Source organism: Ammospiza caudacuta, chromosome 19, assembly GCF_027887145.1.
Source record: "Ammospiza caudacuta isolate bAmmCau1 chromosome 19, bAmmCau1.pri, whole genome shotgun sequence".
Classification (NCBI taxonomy): domain Eukaryota; kingdom Metazoa; phylum Chordata; class Aves; order Passeriformes; family Passerellidae; genus Ammospiza; species Ammospiza caudacuta.
In genome coordinates this window covers 9,245,762-9,264,143 of record NC_080611.1, presented here as the reverse complement: position 1 = coordinate 9,264,143, position 18,382 = coordinate 9,245,762, and the positions used below count along the sequence as shown (strand labels likewise).

At 43.9% G+C, this 18,382-nt stretch overlaps 2 protein-coding genes across 3 annotated transcripts in view; both read left to right on the top strand.

Annotated features, from left to right (window-relative positions):
• Positions 1-4,565, top strand: part of ERN1 (endoplasmic reticulum to nucleus signaling 1) — a 32,662-nt gene extending 28,097 nt beyond the window's left edge. The window contains exons 17-22 of the mRNA XM_058817190.1: positions 475-674; positions 909-1,056; positions 1,502-1,629; positions 2,187-2,310; positions 2,536-2,603; positions 2,813-4,565. Coding sequence (XP_058673173.1) covers positions 475-674; positions 909-1,056; positions 1,502-1,629; positions 2,187-2,310; positions 2,536-2,603; positions 2,813-3,019 — 875 coding nt within the window. The 3' untranslated portion in view covers positions 3,020-4,565. The remainder of the gene's footprint in view (positions 1-474; positions 675-908; positions 1,057-1,501; positions 1,630-2,186; positions 2,311-2,535; positions 2,604-2,812) is intronic.
• A 664-nt stretch (positions 4,566-5,229) lies between these two features.
• Positions 5,230-14,534, top strand: LOC131566177 (sterile alpha motif domain-containing protein 9-like). Of its 2 annotated transcripts, XM_058817392.1 has the most exons (4): positions 6,181-6,373; positions 7,310-7,464; positions 7,926-7,970; positions 8,459-14,534. In XM_058817392.1, exons 3-4 carry the CDS (start codon positions 7,967-7,969, stop codon positions 13,120-13,122), a joined length of 4,668 nt encoding a protein of 1,555 aa, XP_058673375.1. In that variant the 5' UTR covers positions 6,181-6,373; positions 7,310-7,464; positions 7,926-7,966; the 3' UTR covers positions 13,123-14,534. The 2 variants fall into 2 exon arrangements, with proteins under 2 accessions (XP_058673376.1, XP_058673375.1); XM_058817393.1 differs by lacking the exons at positions 6,181-6,373; positions 7,310-7,464 and adding an exon at positions 5,230-5,385.
• The last annotated feature ends 3,848 nt before the right edge of the window (positions 14,535-18,382 follow it).

The window sequence follows — 18,382 nt, the reverse complement described above, 5'->3', positions numbered from 1 at the left end:
TCAACATAGAAAATGAGCCAATCAAGGTGAATCCTATTGCATTCCACAGCAGCTGATAATAATTGTTTACCTTCTCTTCGGGGGCCTCTGGCTCCCGAAGACACAGAAATGTGAAATAAAGGATTTCTGTGGAGAAATGTCTGCGACACAGGGGAGTTGGAATGAGATGAACCTTGGATCCCTTTGGACCCAAACCATTCTGCGGTTCTATTATTTGACACTGGCCTTGTCCCTGCAACATTCTGCAGCCCTGGAGTACTAAAGCAAGTCCTTACTGTTGCTGCAAGGTGCTAAAGTTTTTAGATAGGGATCATATAGAACGTGGTGGAAAAAAAAAAAGAAATTACCAATGAAAATCACTTGAAGTTATGGCTTCGGTTTCATGAATGGTCGTTCAGCCTTGTGAAAGGTTCACTTAAAAATTTACAAAGATTGCTGGGACTGCCTGAGTGGACAAGTGGGTGTTTGTAACAGTCCACAGGGACCTGAAGCCCCACAACATCCTCATCTCGATGCCCAACGCTCACGGGAAAGTCAAGGCCATGATTTCAGACTTTGGGCTGTGCAAGAAGCTGGCAGTGGGCAGGCACAGCTTCAGCCGCCGCTCGGGCGTGCCAGGCACTGAGGGCTGGATCGCCCCAGAGATGCTGAGTGAAGACTGCAAAGAGAACCCTGTAAGTCCCTGCAAAGAGAACCCTGTAAGTGCTCACCCTTCCCAGGCTGCCCAGCACCAGGCCAGACCCTAAAAGAGGCAGCACCTGGTGCCTGAGCCTCCAGGCTGCCTTGCAGCTCAAATCTGTGAGTCAGGAAATTTCCTTTTGCTCTCAGATGCAAAATAACCACCCTGTGAGAATCAGAGCTTCCAGGGGGGAAAGATGTCAGTGCTAGTGAAGGCTGTCTCTTTGCAGACATACACCGTGGACATCTTTTCAGCTGGCTGTGTCTTCTATTACGTGGTGTCTGAAGGTGGCCATCCTTTTGGCAAGTCCCTGCAGCGGCAAGCCAACATCCTGCTGGGAGCATACAGCCTGGAGGCTCTGGAGGCAGGGAGGCACGGTAAGAACTGCACTGCAGGGATCACTGAGGGCCCAGCTGCTGAACACCAGCACCAGTGACAGCACCAAGGCCCACAGGGACTCCCAGCCTGGCAGAGAGGAAAGTACTGGCTGTACTCCTCAGGTCCTCCTGAAGTAAAGGGCCTACAGTTCTTGGAGTTAGTGCCCCAGGGCAACTCTGTAGTCTTGACTGTGAAGTTATTTCCTGTATTTAAAGAAAGAGAGAGCTGAACTTTGATATTCTTAGTCTTTGATAGTCTTTCTGTTGGTTGTCCAGCACATCTGTGAGGGCAGCACTTGGACTAGCAGGACAGGAGGAAGTAGAGACCATAATGAATTTCTGAAGTACAAAATATTATAAAATTACAAAACTTTACTTTTTACTACAGCTTAAGAACATAGAGAAAATAAAAGAAGTAAATTTCCTTGCACATTCTTCCTTGCAGAAGACATTGTTGCTCGTGATTTAATAGAGCAGATGATAAACATGGACCCTCAGAAACGGCCATCTGCCAGCTGTGTGCTCAAACACCCCTTCTTTTGGAGTCTAGAAAAACAGCTCCAGTTCTTTCAGGTTTGTGATGACCTTTTCTCTCCTGTCGGTTCTCAGAGCTTTTTCAGGTCTTGAATTCAGTCTCTCTTTTGTGCCTGAGGTCACAGAATCCTCAGCCTTACTGAGAGGAGTGAGGCAGCCCACTTGTAAAACATGGCTGGAGCTCCTTAGCAAAAGGCTGAGTCTCACAGCAGATCTGTCAGAGGGGCCAGAGCTGATGGTACCAAGGTCAGTTGGTGGGAGAAGCAGCACCCACAGCTGCAGTACCCACAGAGAACATGGCCAGGAGGGTTTTCAAGAACAAGAGTGAACAAGCACTGAATCCTGATGTGGGGTGGGAAATGGCTGAGGGCTTGAGATCCTTTCCAGCCTTATCTTCTCCTCTGTGCTAAAAAGGCTTTGGAAGAGGGTGAAACAAATAATCTCAGAAACTTCTGTATCCTATTCCCAAGTGCTGTCATGGAGTAGAATTCTAACTTTACTACTAGGACGGGCTGTAATGGGCCAGAAGCAGCAATTTAAGAATACTGGGAAAAACTTGGAAATAAAACTAGAAATAATCTGAATGTCTCTTCCAGGATGTTAGTGACCGGATAGAGAAAGAATCTTTAGACGGTCCAATAGTCAAGCAGTTGGAAAGAGGTGGAAGAGAAGTGGTGAAAATGGACTGGAGAGAGCACATCACTGTTCCTCTTCAGACAGGTAAGGGACAGCACTTTGACAGTTTGCTGTTTGCTGGGACAGGAAAGTAAGGCTAACACTGTCTCAGTTCTGGCACATCACTGTTACTTGCCAGTAAAGTGTTTCTTCAAATGGAAGTACGTGTTTATGTACTGAAACACACCTACAAGGATCTGTGGCTGCAGGCAAACACCCCAGCACCTAAAACTGCATCACAACACACAAAACAATTTGTTTCTCTTGCAGATCTTCGAAAATTCAGATCCTATAAAGGTGGCTCTGTCCGTGACCTTCTGAGGGCAATGAGAAATAAGGTAAAGGAGTCTTTTCCTCATGCACTCTGGGTTCCTGTCTCTGGCTGCTGTTGTTGCCAGCCTGTATCAGACCCTGATTTAGGTACTGGGCTCCTTTACAAGAGCCCAGTAGGAGGTTACTGTGTCCAGGAACGCCAGCACTCTGTTTACAAGAGGCTTCTGAGCAAAGCCTCTGACTGAGCTTTTCCCTCTTCTGTTTTTCTCCACAGAAGCACCATTACAGGGAGCTGCCTCCCGAAGTGCAGGAGACCCTGGGCTCCATCCCAGATGATTTTGTGTGTTACTTCACAGCTCGTTTCCCTCGCCTGCTCCTGCACACATACCGTGCTATGCACATCTGCTGCCAGGAAAGACTCTTCCAGCATTACTATGCTGAGGACTCTGCAGAGCTGAGCCTTACAGGAGACACGGTTTGAGAGGAGAGGGATGGAGCTTTCTTCTCTGGGACCAACATTCCAAGCACAGGCCTACCCTTAGCAGGGAAAAGTGGGATCAAAGAGCTGAATTCTCTCTCTCTGAAGAAACCAAGCTTCCAAAAAGTGCCTTGTACCTGTGGCTGTGCTGGATCAGGACATGGTGGAGCTCAGGGCGCGAGTGGAAAGCGATGAACCCTGGCGATGGAGTTACTGACAGTTTTCAAGACTGGAAATGAAGAGCAAAAGCTGGACATAACCATCACTCAATATCCCTGTACTGTACATGATTTTGTAATGGATGAGTTTTACTACAAAAAAAAAAATCAAATTCAGTGATTGAAACCATATAATTACTTGGGACTGGGATGTGCAAAAGGAGCCCTTTGGTTGCAGCAAATTATCTGAACCTGCCATTGCACTGCTGCCACATTAGGCACCAGTGATTGTAAAGGGAATCATCCATGATTATCCTAAAAATGGTATGAAAGTACCATTTCTGTTTAACCAGTACTACTCTGGAAACTTAGTCCCTTATACTTGAGCAGAAACAGTTTTAAAAAATACTGACTTGAAACATCAATTCAAGGTTTTCCTACTCTTGTTGTTTAATATGAAGCAGAACAGGTTCAGTATTTGCAGAACAGGTTGAACAATCCTCAGCTTAACTCCCAGTATGAGAACAGATCTGCTGAAGTACCTGCAGCAAATAGCAGTGGCAGCTGGGAGCTGCCTGTGACTCATCAACTGCAAATGTCCCTCAAGGGCTAAGGAAGGGCCCCAGCCACAGAGCCAGGGGTGAGATGAGTCCTGGGAAAAAGAGCTAAACAGGAGCCAAGAGCTGCTGAGAGCAGTGAAATCAGGGCAGTGTTTAAGGGGTGCCACAGAACCCCATTTCCTGTGTGTGTGGGCTGGTTATTCCATCCATGGGAGCCTGTGTGCTTAAAGTTGCAGTATTTCTTTACACTGGCCCTGAAGCTGTGGCAAAGTGTCACGTGTATGCTAGGATGAAGAAATGCTGAATTCTAATGTAACTGGGGTGTTCTTTTACAATATATTTATTTAATGTATTTATATTTATTTAATTTTTACTACAAAGTGGTATCAAATCCACGTGGTACAAGTATGAAGCATGCCAAATCAGTCTTAATCAGTTTTGTCTTTATATTTAATCATCAGATAACAACTGGAAGAGGAAAGTGATACTGCATCTTTCAATGGAAATAATTAAAGGCGAAATTACAAAGTGACAGTTTGTATGACTGTGCCATTGTGTCTTAAATAAATTATTGCTAGTAATATCCCATGGATGATGGGGTAAGTACAGCTATTTTTCTGGAGATACTTTACAGGATGTTTTTTTCCTACTTTTACAATGTGTGAGAGCAATTGACCTAAGATGCCAAACTGTGCAGGTTACATGTTCTAAAGCTTGAAAAAATAACGGTAATTTTACCTACCAAGATTCAAAGCCTATTTCATATTTTTGTATTTCTCATGTAAAGGTCTTTTATAAATCTACTAAATAAAGACTCGGATTAAAACCCCACAGCTTTGAGTGCCATTGTGTGGCCAGGGAACCCGGCAGGCCTGGAGCTGGCAGAGCTGAGCAGGGAAGGGGAGAGGGGAGCCTGCTCAAACCATCTCTGCCTGCTGGGCCAGCAGCGGCTGCAGGAGTTGTTCAGGCCGGGGGAGCCTCCCTGAGGCACAAGAGCCTCGTTGGTTTCTCTGACAGACCCCAGGTACCAGCCCGGTGCCTGAGGCAGGTGCACAGCTGAGATAAAATGGCAGCTCTTTGTGCTGCTGTGTGATAAAGAAATACCCACAAATAAATCGTTTTGGTGAAACTGAGCTGGTGACTGATGACGTGCTTTACAGGAAACAGAAAGCCACCGAGACAGTTCTGCTGCAGCCCAGCCTTCCTGGGCCCAAGAGCCTCTCCCAGCGTCTCCACTACTTGGTGGGGGCGCCTGGAGTGAGTAGGTGGCTCATATAGAGGGCAGTGAGATGGATCTGAGAGTTTAAAATACAAAACAAAGAAGAAATATATTCCACATTATATTTTTGGACATATACCTCTGACACCTTTTTTCGGTGAGGCTGAAGCGATTGGATTTGTATCAGCAGCAGCACTGCTGTGAAGTGGGTGGAGACTTGAACCACGAATATTTGTCTAAAGCGGTTTCCTCTTTTACTTCCGGAATAATTTTCAAGAGACGCGCGGGAGCCGCAGAGCACCCACAGTGCCCAGACTGCTGCCCGTGCCGAGCCTGGCACCAGAGGTCTTGGAGCACCTTCCCTCTCTCCCTTCCTCGTCTGGAAACCTTTCCCTGCGGGCAGACCGCGCTGGGGACACTCGGCTCTGCAAGGTAAGCTCTCCGAGCGCTGCTCATTCTCAGCAGGGCGGGTTGCTGTACTGGGGCCGGGTTTAACCAAAAGTGAGCCTGTGCCTCCACGGCCGCCCACCCAGCTCTGTGCCCCGGCCACCCCACGGGGCTGGGAGCAGCTCGGGGAGGCGGCAGCGGGGATCAGACAGCTCTGCCCGCACCCGCTCCGTGCCCCCCGTGCAGCCCGGGGTACCCCGAGCCCCTGGAGCACAAACCCCGAGTGCTCCCCAGAGCCCCTGGAGCACAACCCCCGAGTGCTCCGCTCCCAGATCCAGGAGGCATCAGGGACCCGCGGGCCCCCTCCAGCCGTGCTGCCCCAGCCTTGCCCAGCTCTGCTCAGCCTCCGTTCCAGTTTCGATTCCCCGGCACGGCTCTCTGTTCTGAAGCGCTTTCCTGACGTCAGCTGTCACCGCGGGCTGGGGCAGAGAGACAAGGGCGGGACGGGATTCCACAGTACAAGCCCAGCCCTGGGAGGTGGCCAAAGGCACTGAAAGATCACTATTTCAGGGACATTTTTAGCCGCCTTTATCGGGGAAGGCTGCACCAAGTGTCAGTGGAAATCCATCTCCCACCACTTTCATAACCAGCCTGGTTACACTTACTCTGAGGGATGCCTTACAGCTACAGCACATCAGGGCAGTCCCGTAACAGGCTCCCCTCTCAGAGCCTCCTGCTCACACCAGAGCTCCAGCCATGTTTGTGCCTCAGCCAAGGCTTGCACAGGGCTGACCGATGCAGAAGGGGTCAATGTGCACTCGTTGGCTTTCTCCCGGGGCGGTATCTCCCCGGACCACCCCTTCTGCTGAACCCACCTCCTGCCAAGGTTTTCTCCTTTCCCCAGTCACCACCATTACACCTGCAGATATTGTGGAGACCTCGACCAGCTGGACAGCTCCTTTGACACTGTTTTAGCACCACGAGCTGCAGGGGTGCCGCTGGCTGAAGCACAGAGCTGAGTCTCCTCACTACAGTAAGAGAAGCAACAGCAGCACTAGCACAGTGCACTTTTCCCTGTGTCCCAGTGACCGGGCTGTGGTTACTGCTGAATGTCACACTGAGCAGGGGTATTGAACCTGTGATTAACAGATATGATTCTTGCTACAAAATTGTAACTATATCAATATTTTAGAAAATAATTGTTATAAAATAAAGAGGAAAAGTATATGTGATTAGTGTTACAAAGCAAATGTGTCCCTTTGCACATGTTATTTGTGAAAAACAGGATATAGGCTGTAGTACTGACATAAACAAGATCCCAAAACAGAATTGGCCTTAGGCAAACAAAGCTGGGACAATTCCCAAAGCAGAATTGGCCGTGGGATGGGCAAAGTTGGGACAATTTCAGATACAGAATCTATAGTAGTGGTTTTATCTATGAAATGATAATACTTATTTGGAATAAAAAATTTACTTACATAACACAAAGCTTAATGTCCATGTGCAACCTGTAAGGTTATTCAGGGGACAGCAAGGAAGACAGCGAGCCTTCCTCCGAAAAGACCAGAGCCAGGAGACCCCCTAACAACAAATGGAGCATGAGCTGTGCAGTATAGTGACATAGATTTCAATATTTGAAAATAGGAGGAGATTTACAGGAAAATACTGATGAATATGTACTAGCATGCAGTAGATAAGTTGGGTTTGGATTCCTTTGTTTCATACGTGAGGCACGGTGAGAAACCGTCCCCATACCCTGGTCAGTTTTGCTTATGCTTTATACAAACCTTAATCATACTTAATTAATCACTGCCAAATTTCTGTATATGCTTGATTATGTTTAATATACTTGATTGTATTCATTTATATAAAATTGCTGCTCAGTTAAAATTGCTGCTAAATTCAATTTTGTTGTTTATAAGATCAGACATATAGAACTTCATTCATAACAAACCCATTCCTCCTGCAGTACAGAACAGGCTGTCTGTGCTGCCACCCATCCTGAACCCCTGGAATGGAGACTGGGCACAGGAAGGATGGCACGACTCAGGGGAGGACACCCCACTAAACAGAAAACCTTCTGCTGAGTTGGGCAGTGAATCAAACTGCTTCTTGGAAATTTTGGTAAGCAGCAGAACAAATGTGGGACAAGAGAAGAAGCAGGGGAGAAGTGTACCCGTGAAAAAAGAGCAGGGGAAAAAGCAAGTGTGAAGGAACTCAAGGCAGGGAAAATGAGATAAAGCAATAAAAAGTTAAGAGACAGAACCTGGGGGATGCAGTGGTGAGGGGCCTCCTTTTCTCCAGGATGTAACAGAAAGAATTGTTGGGCTCAGCTGTCAGCACAAACCTCTACAGCAACCTCCTGCTTCTGTCACCTCCACCACGTGTGTCAGAGGCAGGAGCAGCTGCCTTCACACAGGCACACAGCAGCAGCACAGCTGGCAAGAACAGGCCTTTAGAGGTACAGAAATTACCTTGGGCAAAAAGTTGGGGAGGAAGTTGGGAAAACAGAACACCAAAGTTGGCTTGAACTATCACAGGAGGGTGAACTGTAAATCTGAAGACTTACTTTTTCCCCCTTCTAGGGTTTTGTTCATTAACAGCAGGATTTCCTTCACCAAAGACAATGGGTATGTATTGCTTTCAGATAATTTCTACTTTGTATGTAGCTATTTGCTTTAATATCTGCATTTGAAGGATTTCTCTCTAGTGGGGAACTAATCAGTACTCCTATCATCTTAGGGTGTACATTGATGCTATCTTTATTTAGGATAAAATAATCAGACTCAAGTGGTAAATGATCTACCCAAACCTGTCCAGGTTAGGGAATCCAGCCCTGTCAATTCCCATAAACCTTATTATGCCCTGCAAAAAATATTTTATTTCCTCAACTCCCTTTGAGGATCATTTCCTAGTTTCCTTCCTAGTTTCCTGCTTTGCTGATTTACTGGTCTTGCACCATTTAGAACTGCTTCTGATTACGGTTATGGATACTTTATCATCAGAAGTGACATATTTAAGACCTGCTCTCTCACTGCGACTGGTAGAAAGAATTGAACATTCAGTGTGGCCAAACAAACATTAGTTTGTATTAGTAATACATGATTTTAATGTCTAGATTACAAAACATTACCTGTGAGAGAATGGGTTGAGAACCACGTCAAATGCTGGCTGGAATCTACCGGAATCAAGAAGGAGTATGTAGATAAACTCCATGCAGAAGAAGTGACAGGTCCAGCATTAATGGAACTGGATGAGTCTTTCCTCAAAGACATAGGAATGAAGAAAGGCCAAATCCAGATCTTAATCCACAAGAGAAATGAACTTTTGCGGCTGCAGGACAACGCACAGCAAGCTGAGGACTCCAGCAGCAAAACACACGATGGAAGGGATGCACAAACAGCCCCAGCCAGAGCCAGCAATGCCCCTGCTCAGGGCACGGTGAGTGAAGGCAGCTCTGGTGCTGTGGGTACCACCAGCAGCGAGAGCACAGCTCCTGCTTCTGGCAAGAAGCCAAAAAGCAGCAAGAAATCCCAGCTTCCAAGTGCTGCTGAAGTTTTAGAGGTCAGAAACTATCGGCCATTTAGAAGTCAAGACACCGACTTCAGATACGTGAAGGACACGGTTCTTCCTCCAGAATCAGGAGTCAGTGATTTAATCATTCCTTGCCATGAATACAAATCCTGTGACACTGCTGCAGAACTGAACAAACAACAGCTGCAATCAAAATTTGCCTCTGAAGTGATACGATTTGCTTCAGCCTGCATGAACATTCGAACAAATGGCACCATCCATTTTGGTGTCATGGACAGTGTGGAGAACAAGGGCTGGAAACATGGACAGATCGTCGGCATAAAGGTCAAAAAACGAGAAGACTTTGTTGATGCTCTGGATTATAATATAGAAAAGTGCTTTTGCAATAATTTACAAGAAATTGCAAGGAAATGTATTCATCCACCTGTGTTTGTTGAAGTGATTTCAAAAGACTCTCAAGAACAAAGATTTGTAGTGGAGGTTGACATTGAACCAACATTCAGCTTGGTAAAGAACAATTGCTTTGAAGTTTATTTGCCAAAATACAACGAAAGCAGTCAGAAGGTGATCCTGACCAAAGAACCAGCTCTCTACCAGCGACTGGGAGCGAAGTCTGAGCCTGTGCAGCGCAGCAAACTCACTGCTTTCATTCAAGCCATGCCAGACAGGGATGCTCAAAGAGAAAGAGCTGAGCTCTCCAGCGCACAAGTACCTACAGAAATACCTCAAGATTTAGGAAGAAAGTTATCAATTCTATTAAATGATGGCAAAAGCTACATGGATGATTCCCTACGGTACATCCTTGTCACAAACAGATGTGAACAGGATAATCTGAACCACATCGACTTTTTAATGCACTTGAACATTTTCTGTGTCTTTGACTTTGATGAACATTCTAATGTGTCAGGGCTGTACAGCAAATACAAAGAGCACCATGAAACAAGTTCTTATTTCTTACAGGATTTTTTCAAAGAAATTAAGACTGATAATTCTCCCTCTCAGAAGCTGTTTGATCAGACCAGCTGGATATTCTGCAATGGGCGCAGTGACTTCCTTGGGGATGAGAAAGCTTGTGATGAAAATACATGGATTAGAACAAAAAAGAAATACCTGAAGAAAGTAATTACTTGTATCTGCGAGGAAATTCTGCCAGAGGGCTCTTTCATTGTGCTTTTTCTATTGCTGTCACCAGTGCAGAAACCACTTGTGGACACTTTTCAGGAATTCTATACAGAGATGAATGGCATGGAGTACATCATCTGCATCGCAGAGTCCAGAGACAATTACAGGAAGTGGGCTAATCTAGCTCAGGAATCCTGCAGCATTGAGACCCTGGAACAACGCAGTGTTGTGGGTATGAAGCTCAGTCACGTAGATGCCACCATCCAGTCAATGCTGCCTTCTACAGCCCAACCCAGACACCTGCCAGCTTCCACTGGAGGCCTGTGTACACTTCCCTTGCGGGAAGAAGAGAAATTGTGTTCCCTAGAAATCCTTTGTACTGATCAATGTGATGATATCAAATTAAATCTTTGGACTGAAAAACAAAAACAAGAAATAGAACAAGATTTTTACCGTGGGAGAAAAATCACATGGGAGAACTTGTGGCTTGCTGATAATAAACACTGTGGGGACATCATTGAACGTAGCGCATGTGCAGAGGCAAGCAAACTGCTGGATGGCATTTTACGAGGAGGTGGACACAATTATTCTGTGGCTAAACTAAAGATATTTCACCATCCTGGGAGTGGAGGAAGCACAATAGCACGGCAAGTTCTATGGAAAAACAGAAAGCGTTTTAGATGTGCTGTTATCAAGACCTCCTATCCACCCTTAACTGTTTGTAACCATGTGCTCGCCCTTAGAGATTATGAAGAAAAGGAAATAATTCACTGCTTTCCTGTGCTGCTCCTGATCGAAGATTATGATGATGAGTACCTGGAGGACCTACAGAGTGAGTTAATAGAGGCTGCAGCAGCCAGGAAAATGAATACCTCCAGGCCTTACTTCATCCTCCTATGCTGCAGACGATACAATGACCCTGAAAGGCATTGCAAGGCTTCACCACTGGACACAGTTGCTGTCACTCACAAACTGACAGATTTAGAGAAAGAGCAGTTTAACACCAAACTTGAAAATCTGCAGCAGAAATATGATAAACCGGAATTCATACTTACATTTGTGCTGATGTGTAAGGAGTTCAGTAAAACATATGTGTCAGACATGGTAGAGCACATCCTGCAAGGCATCGACCTTTCCTCTCGTGACACCTGCTTGATGCGTTACATTGCTCTGCTCAACTGCTATGTACCAAACTCATACCTTTCACTGTCACACTGTGAGGCTTTTCTGGGCCTGGGGGCATATACAGAGAGTACAGCAAGAGCATACGATTTCAAGCATCACTTGAGTGAACAAGCAAGAATGATTTTCATTGAGCTAAGGGAAAGCATCACTTATATTTCAACTATTCGGATAATACACTGCCTGGTTGCAAAAGAAATTCTGCATCAACTTTCAGGGAATCAATCACTAAGTCAAATTGCAACAAATCTTCTTCAGGAAAAGACACTCTTTGAAAACAGATTTGGACGAGAAGAATTCAGAAAGTTTATCAGACATCTGTTTATTCGACGTGATAAAAGAAGCAGGGGGGACAATACTGACACTCTCTTCTCCCCATTCATTGAACAAGTCTGTGAAACTGAAGACTGTGAAAAAGCCATTGCTGTTTTAAAAGCTGCGTATGAACTCCTTGGAAAAGATCCTTTTTTTGCCCAGCAGCTTGCCAGACTAAATTACAGCAATGAAAAATTTGAAGATGCTAAATACTGGGCAAATGTTGCAAAATCACATTTGCCAACTGATTCTTTTATTTTGGATACAGAAGGTCAAGTCTACAGGAGATGGTTTGGTTTCACTGTGGATAAAATGACAGAGGAAGATACTCCTGAAAGGATCACTGAGAAGATACTGCTTGCTCTTGAAGCTATGAAATGCTTCAGGGCTGCACAACAGGCAGCAAAGGAAGAACGTGAAAGTATGAACAACGCTGGCTATTTTGGAGAAGTAGAAGTAGGTTGTCGCCTTCTTCGATTTTTGTCCACACTGCCTGTATTCCACACAGGTCCAGAGAGGGAACATACTGAGCTTGTGAAATATCTCACCACAGATTACATTCCTGAAGACATAAAAAGACCATGGGGAAGGCTTCATTCCCGCTTGAAAGGCTTGCGCCAGAACCTGTACAATGCTCTGGAATGGATTTCAGAAGAACTAAGTTACTTCCAAACAGATAAAAACCAGGAGAAGGATGATGAAAATGATGATAAGGAAGAACAAATTCATAATCCCAGAAAATGGCTGAGAAAGCAAGCAGCTGTGTACGCTAAATTCTTCATCTCAGCATCACTTCTAGATGACAGCAACAATGGTCCTGACACTCAGCTCATGAGACAAATGAGTATTTATGGGAGTGGTGGAGGAAATGTCACCAATATCCTGTCTTTCTTAACAGATAAGAAAGAGAACAGGTCAGCTGAAAAGCTAGAAAGGATCCTTAGTTTCTATCCAGAAAACCCACTGAGGAACAGGTTGGAGGACAGTGATTTGATCAATTTCATTTTGTGCCACATCACATTAGCCTGCTTAGCACCAGGATCAGCCAAACTCCTTCCACTGCCAACTCTGCGTGAGCTCAGTCTAAGATTCTTCAAAGGAAAGAGACAATTTCCAGCAAGTGCCTATTTTTTGCTCACCTTGCTGTACTGGCCAGATGAGGCATTAGACAAAGAGCCTAATCCCATTAATGATGAAATTTTAACTTCAGCTCTTCAAACCTTGAAACGCTTATATGACATCAAAGTGAAAGATGTTCCTACCAGAAAGAAAAGAATTTACACCCATTTTTTTCTGGGAAAGGGTTATGGCTTAAGTAAGATAGTGGACAAAACTAAAATTGACAAATTGATGGTGGGGTCCTTAGACGAGAGAAGAATGAAGTGGCTGCATGGAACCGTATGGAATGTTCCCAAAATTCGTGACAACCTCAAAAGAGTTTCTGGCTGGTCCAAGGACAGAAATTTATTTATACGAGGTCATGGGAAGGAACTCCAGATCTTGCCACTCCATCGTGAATCAGTGCCTGCTGGAAGTGAAAATGTGACCTTTTATTTAGGCTTTTCATTTAATGGTCTTGTTGCTTTCAACATTGAGGTTGAAAATGATCCAGCCATCAAAAGAACCTAAGGTATGTAGTACAGTACTGTATGCACTGTGCTCTTAGAGGGTACAGCACTGGAAGGGTCCAGTCTCACATTTAAAACTAAAAGTGGACTGTTCTGGGTAACCACCAGGCAACATTAGAATTAACAACCATAATACTGACCAAATAACTCAAAAAAATTTAAACTATTAATAGAGTGAACTTAGAGCCAAGCTATTGATTGTTCTGGAGTTACAGAAAGCAAGATTTCAAACCAAAGACCCAAAGACAACAATTGATCTGGTTTTTCTTACCCCACAGACTAGCACTTCAAGTTAATCTCTGCGTAGTCTTGTAGTCTTGATCAGTAAAAGACTTTGTCCAGTGCTGTTGTCATCTTATTGCAGAAGTTCCATACCTTCTTGTTGATTTCTCCAGGGCAGCTCCTCACAGCACTGACTCCTTCTTCCAAGTACAGCCAACAACTCCAGGTCTCTCCTCAACCAGCTAAGCCACTCTTTTGTAGCACTCTTCTTACTGGACACAGCTGTGGCCTATTAAGGGCAGGCCTGTTCCTTTTGGTGATTAGTACAGCTGCAACTCCTCAGGGGTGAGGTTACCTTCTGCACTATTTTCTTACATTCTATCCCCCCCCCACAGTGTAACTAAATTTTTCTTCCTGAATCAGCAACAGAAAAATGAACTCAGACCACATACCATGTTGACATGTGCCATGTATGAAATACCTACCAACTGCAAAGCCAGTGTCAGTATGGAAGCAGTGTTAAAGCTGACTTCACAACCAGACTGGTAAAAAACAGGCCCCAAATTCTGCATAATCCTACACTGCTTCTCTGTGTAAATAGTACCTTACTAGACAATATCTATATCTGGGCTGGGGTGGGAGATATGTGAGCAGAGTCATGGGTGGCATAAAAGATCAGTTGTAAGCACTGTTATGTGTACATAGTCAAACAATTCCTGCACTTGGTGAAATTATTTTGCATATCAGCCAAGGAATACCACAGAATACAGAACTGAAATTTGTCTAGAGCATACATCCATGATTTTAAAAATGCAAAGGAGGTTTTCAATGCTGTGTCTGCAACCATGATGCCATATTCTGCTTCTAATAACAAAAATGTGTGTTCTTGGAATTTCCCATTGTTTGATATAGGATATTGTGACTAAAATTGCCAAAACCCTGTCATATAACTTGTTTTAATCGAATAAATATCTTTTATGAAGTACTACCATTTCTATGTGAGCTTGATTACCCTACCTGAGGATGTATTTCCAACAGTAGCTAGGTATGATTTGCTTTTCCAACTGCAGCAAGGATCTGGGCAGAGCCAAAAACTGCAGAATGAACTGCAAGCCATGGTGAATTTAGAAGGAAGAAGATGGAAGATTATTGTCTAATCCAAGCCTTCACATTCTGGCTTCAGGAAGGAGAAACAACTGCCAGAAGGAAGAAAGCTGGAGAGGGCAGAGAAATTCCCCTCTGCTCCCCAGCCCTGATGCAGGGACAGGAGTATGTTGGAGAAGGTAACTGGGCAAAGGCAGCTTCCCCAAGTCTAGCCTGGGGCATTAGGATGGCTTCAACCCAGAGCAGAAACTTGGTATGTAAACTTACTGAAAAGCAAAGCATTGACATACACAACCTGCTCAAATACTGTGGCAGAAACACAGACTTTGTTTTTGAAAAGGAACTGTTACCATGATGAAAAATTACAGCCAGCTTGGCCAGGAGGGTCTGTCTTGGAATTAATTTGCTTACTGCCTGCCCACACCCAACTCGATCCTGCAGACAGCAGTGCTTTGCCCTGTAGCTCACACTACTGCACAAACTTGAGTGTTTGAGGTATAAACAGGGCTCATGCTCCTCATATATGCCTACTTTCACCTTTTAAGAAATTAAAAGTTTAAATCTAAACTCTTTATTCCCCCAGCCCCACAGAAAACAACAGCAACAACAAAACAAACAAAACAAAACTAAACACTCCCAAAACAACAGCAACAAAAAGACAAAAAGAAGTTTTAGAGAAAAAGTGTAAACTTACATATAACTCTTGGGGTCCCACACTGCAAGAACAACCAGCTGAGGCTCACAGTGTGACAAGTACAGACCCACCCTTTCTATTTCCTACCAGTCATGTTCACACTGGGAGGGCTTTAACCTGCCAGGCAACCACAACTGGCTCTTAGCACAAAGCAGCTCCCAAATGCCTCTCAGATTTCCTGGAGCTGGAAGGGCCAGAGGACAAATGCCTGTTAGGAACTTCTGCACAGCAGCAGTGATCCCTTGAAGGGTCCTCTACTGCACCTCCTCCTTGTCACACACTGCCAATGCAAAATGCCTTCAACTGGTCCATGCCATAGCATAAAAATATTTATTTATCTTCCCTTTACCAGCTCTCAGAAACTAACCCATGAGTGAACAGTGGTAGCTAAATAAGCCCCACCAGCCTAGCACAGTAATCCATTCTCACCCCATACACAGGAGGTGCCATTTCCCAAGCTACCTCATCTCTCTGCTCAAAAAGGATTTAGAACAGAGCACCTCCCAGCATGCCCATGCCACCAACTTTAATGAAAACACTGTTAGAAATTTTTACTTTATATTCTTCTAATTTCAATAGCTTTTTACAGTCTGCTTAGCAGCAGGACAGCGGATCAACAGCAAAAGGAAGTTACAGGTCAAGAAGTTAGGATTTACTTGTTTGTGTCCACTTTAAATCACAACTCACACAAATGAGTCTCTGCAGCTTACAGAATCAAAAAGCTGGTACCAAGTTATTCTCACCATAACATCTGTTGCAATAATAATTTAAATAGGTATTCAAGAGGAGAAAAGAAAAATACACACAAACAGTGGTTCACTTCTGTTTAATCAGACACTGTTACAAAATGTCACACATTGCAGATGGCTGTGTGTGCAATGACCCATTCCTCAAGAACAGTTCAAGAGAGGGTTGCAGTGGATGCAAATCATGTCAGCTTCACATTTTCTTTTAATCTTCTTTGTAAAGTGAATGCTATAAAATTAAGCTTGTTATTGTTACTATTATTTGCATGCATTAAAGTGATGCACATACTTACCAGTCTCTCACTTTCTTGAATTAAATTCCACACCAGTATTTTGCCACCACCTGTCTTTTGAAAAAGATCAGTAATCCCAGCCCCTTCACCCCACTTAACACAAAAGCAGTATCAGTTAAGTTACAGAAAAAAGCCCTTCACAAGACACTAACTTCTGTGGCCATACTGCTACCGAGAGGAGACACTGTTCACTCAGGTGCTTCAAGGTTCTTTATGAAGGTACTAAAACCAGCTTGGAGTTTGCTCAGTTTGAGTTTGCTGCATGGTGACCAGAAACTCAAAAAGGGCAACTGGGAGTCAGCAAAGAGTGGAAGGAAAAAGTGGGAAATGACAACCCAAATGCACAGTACCAGAACTGTGAGGGAAGACTGCTAACCACTTCACAATGGACAGCTGCTCTAGTGGTGTGTCAGAAGTTGAGCTACAATTTAACACTGTTTACCTGGTAATCAAAGTTCAGATTTCCAGTCTTGTTTTGGTCCTATCTCAAAAGAAAATAAACTTTATTCTCCCAAAAAGTACCACAAGTAACTGCCTTTTAAAGTGTCACAAAGAGATGTCTTTCTACCAGAGTTCTACTACCATCTGTCCTGGAGAAATGCACTTTTTTTTTTGTTAAGACCCTATGGAACGCACTCTGCCCCTTTAGTTATCCCCACTGACTGCCAGACCAGTGTAGTGCAGGTCTGCATGCAGCCACTGCCAAAACCAGGACTTGATAAGGTAATTGAGCAGCCAACAGCATTTACTCACTCCAACTTCATACTGAACACTGCATTAATGCTAGCATCAGCTAGGGTCAACCACAGGTGGTGTAAGAAATACAGACACATTCTGTTAACAGGGTTAACCTCACAACATGTATCCTTTTTATTCCTGCATACCTGCAATTAAGATTAAGCACAGAGAGATAAAGCTAATTTGTAAATATTAATGTATATTGTATATAATTAATGATTCCCCCTTTTCCCCCTTCTAGGAAGAAAAACCTATGCAACATTAGTCAGAAATTTGTCTGCAGCTCATTTTGAAGATAAAGCAATTTAGTGTAAATTACCAAGAACTGATGTAGAGAAGATAACAGGCAATGGGCTGCAAGAGTAACTATCCTAAAATGTGGGAAGCTACAATTGCCTTGAAACTGTGCATGTTTTTATGATGAATTCTGCAGCACTGTTTAAGATTTTGGAACCCTAAACCAAGAATTCTGCTGGAAGTGGCAAGTCACTCATAAACCCACTCTTAGACTCTTCAGATGAGCTGGCAAAACTCAAGTGTCTGTTCAGCTACCACATAACTGTGACCTTCCCAGTGCTAAGTAATTACCCACCAGTGATGACAAAAGCCCCTCAAATTCAGAGTGGGACATCATGGCCTCAAAAGTGAATTAAAGCACAGTCTTACAGCCCATTCAGCTGTGGATCTCTGCTTCATGCTTACAGCACAGAAAAGGTTTTCATCTCTTCTACTGGTACGCAGAGATGAAATATACAAAGTCTAAATAGAAATAAATGTGTGCAGCCATTCCAGAGAAAGCTGCATCTTTTGTTCATTCACAAAGAATCTTTCCTATTTTAAGGTATAAAACATTCCACACAATAGAAATAAAATACCAGAATTTCTGGGAAGATGGAATAGGCCAGAATTAAAATAGAGGCAGAGCAGTAACTCTGATGTAAGATAAAACAGCTGGACAAAACCATGTTTGTAGGCAGCCTCTGAAGTGCTGAAATGAACCAACAAAAGTAATTTAAAAAGCACAGAAGAAAAAGCTCCTGGCTTACCAGCCTAACAAAGTAAAAATCTGTGGGTAAGAAAGGGTAATTAGCAATAGCTAAAGAAAACTGAAAGATTACAAACTGATATGGATTCTTAGAAACAGAAATGCTTAATCCCCAACACAACAAACACAGGATCCTGCAGGTTTGCTGGTAAAAAAACAGCCTCAGCAATAACTGGCATGTTACCACATGATTTTGACTTCAGATTTTCACATTCTTCAGTAACATCAAAGGCTGCTTGTCAAGATTCTGTATTAAATTTTCCTTAAAGGTGCTTGCAGATATTTTTACCTGTCCACAAGCATAGTTAAATCCATTATAGATTTTCCAAAAAAGTCTACTCTGTTCACTCACTACTGGAATCAGTAGTAGTAACAATTGCATTTCAGAGATCAAAATTCCCCTCAGGTATTTAAGTGGT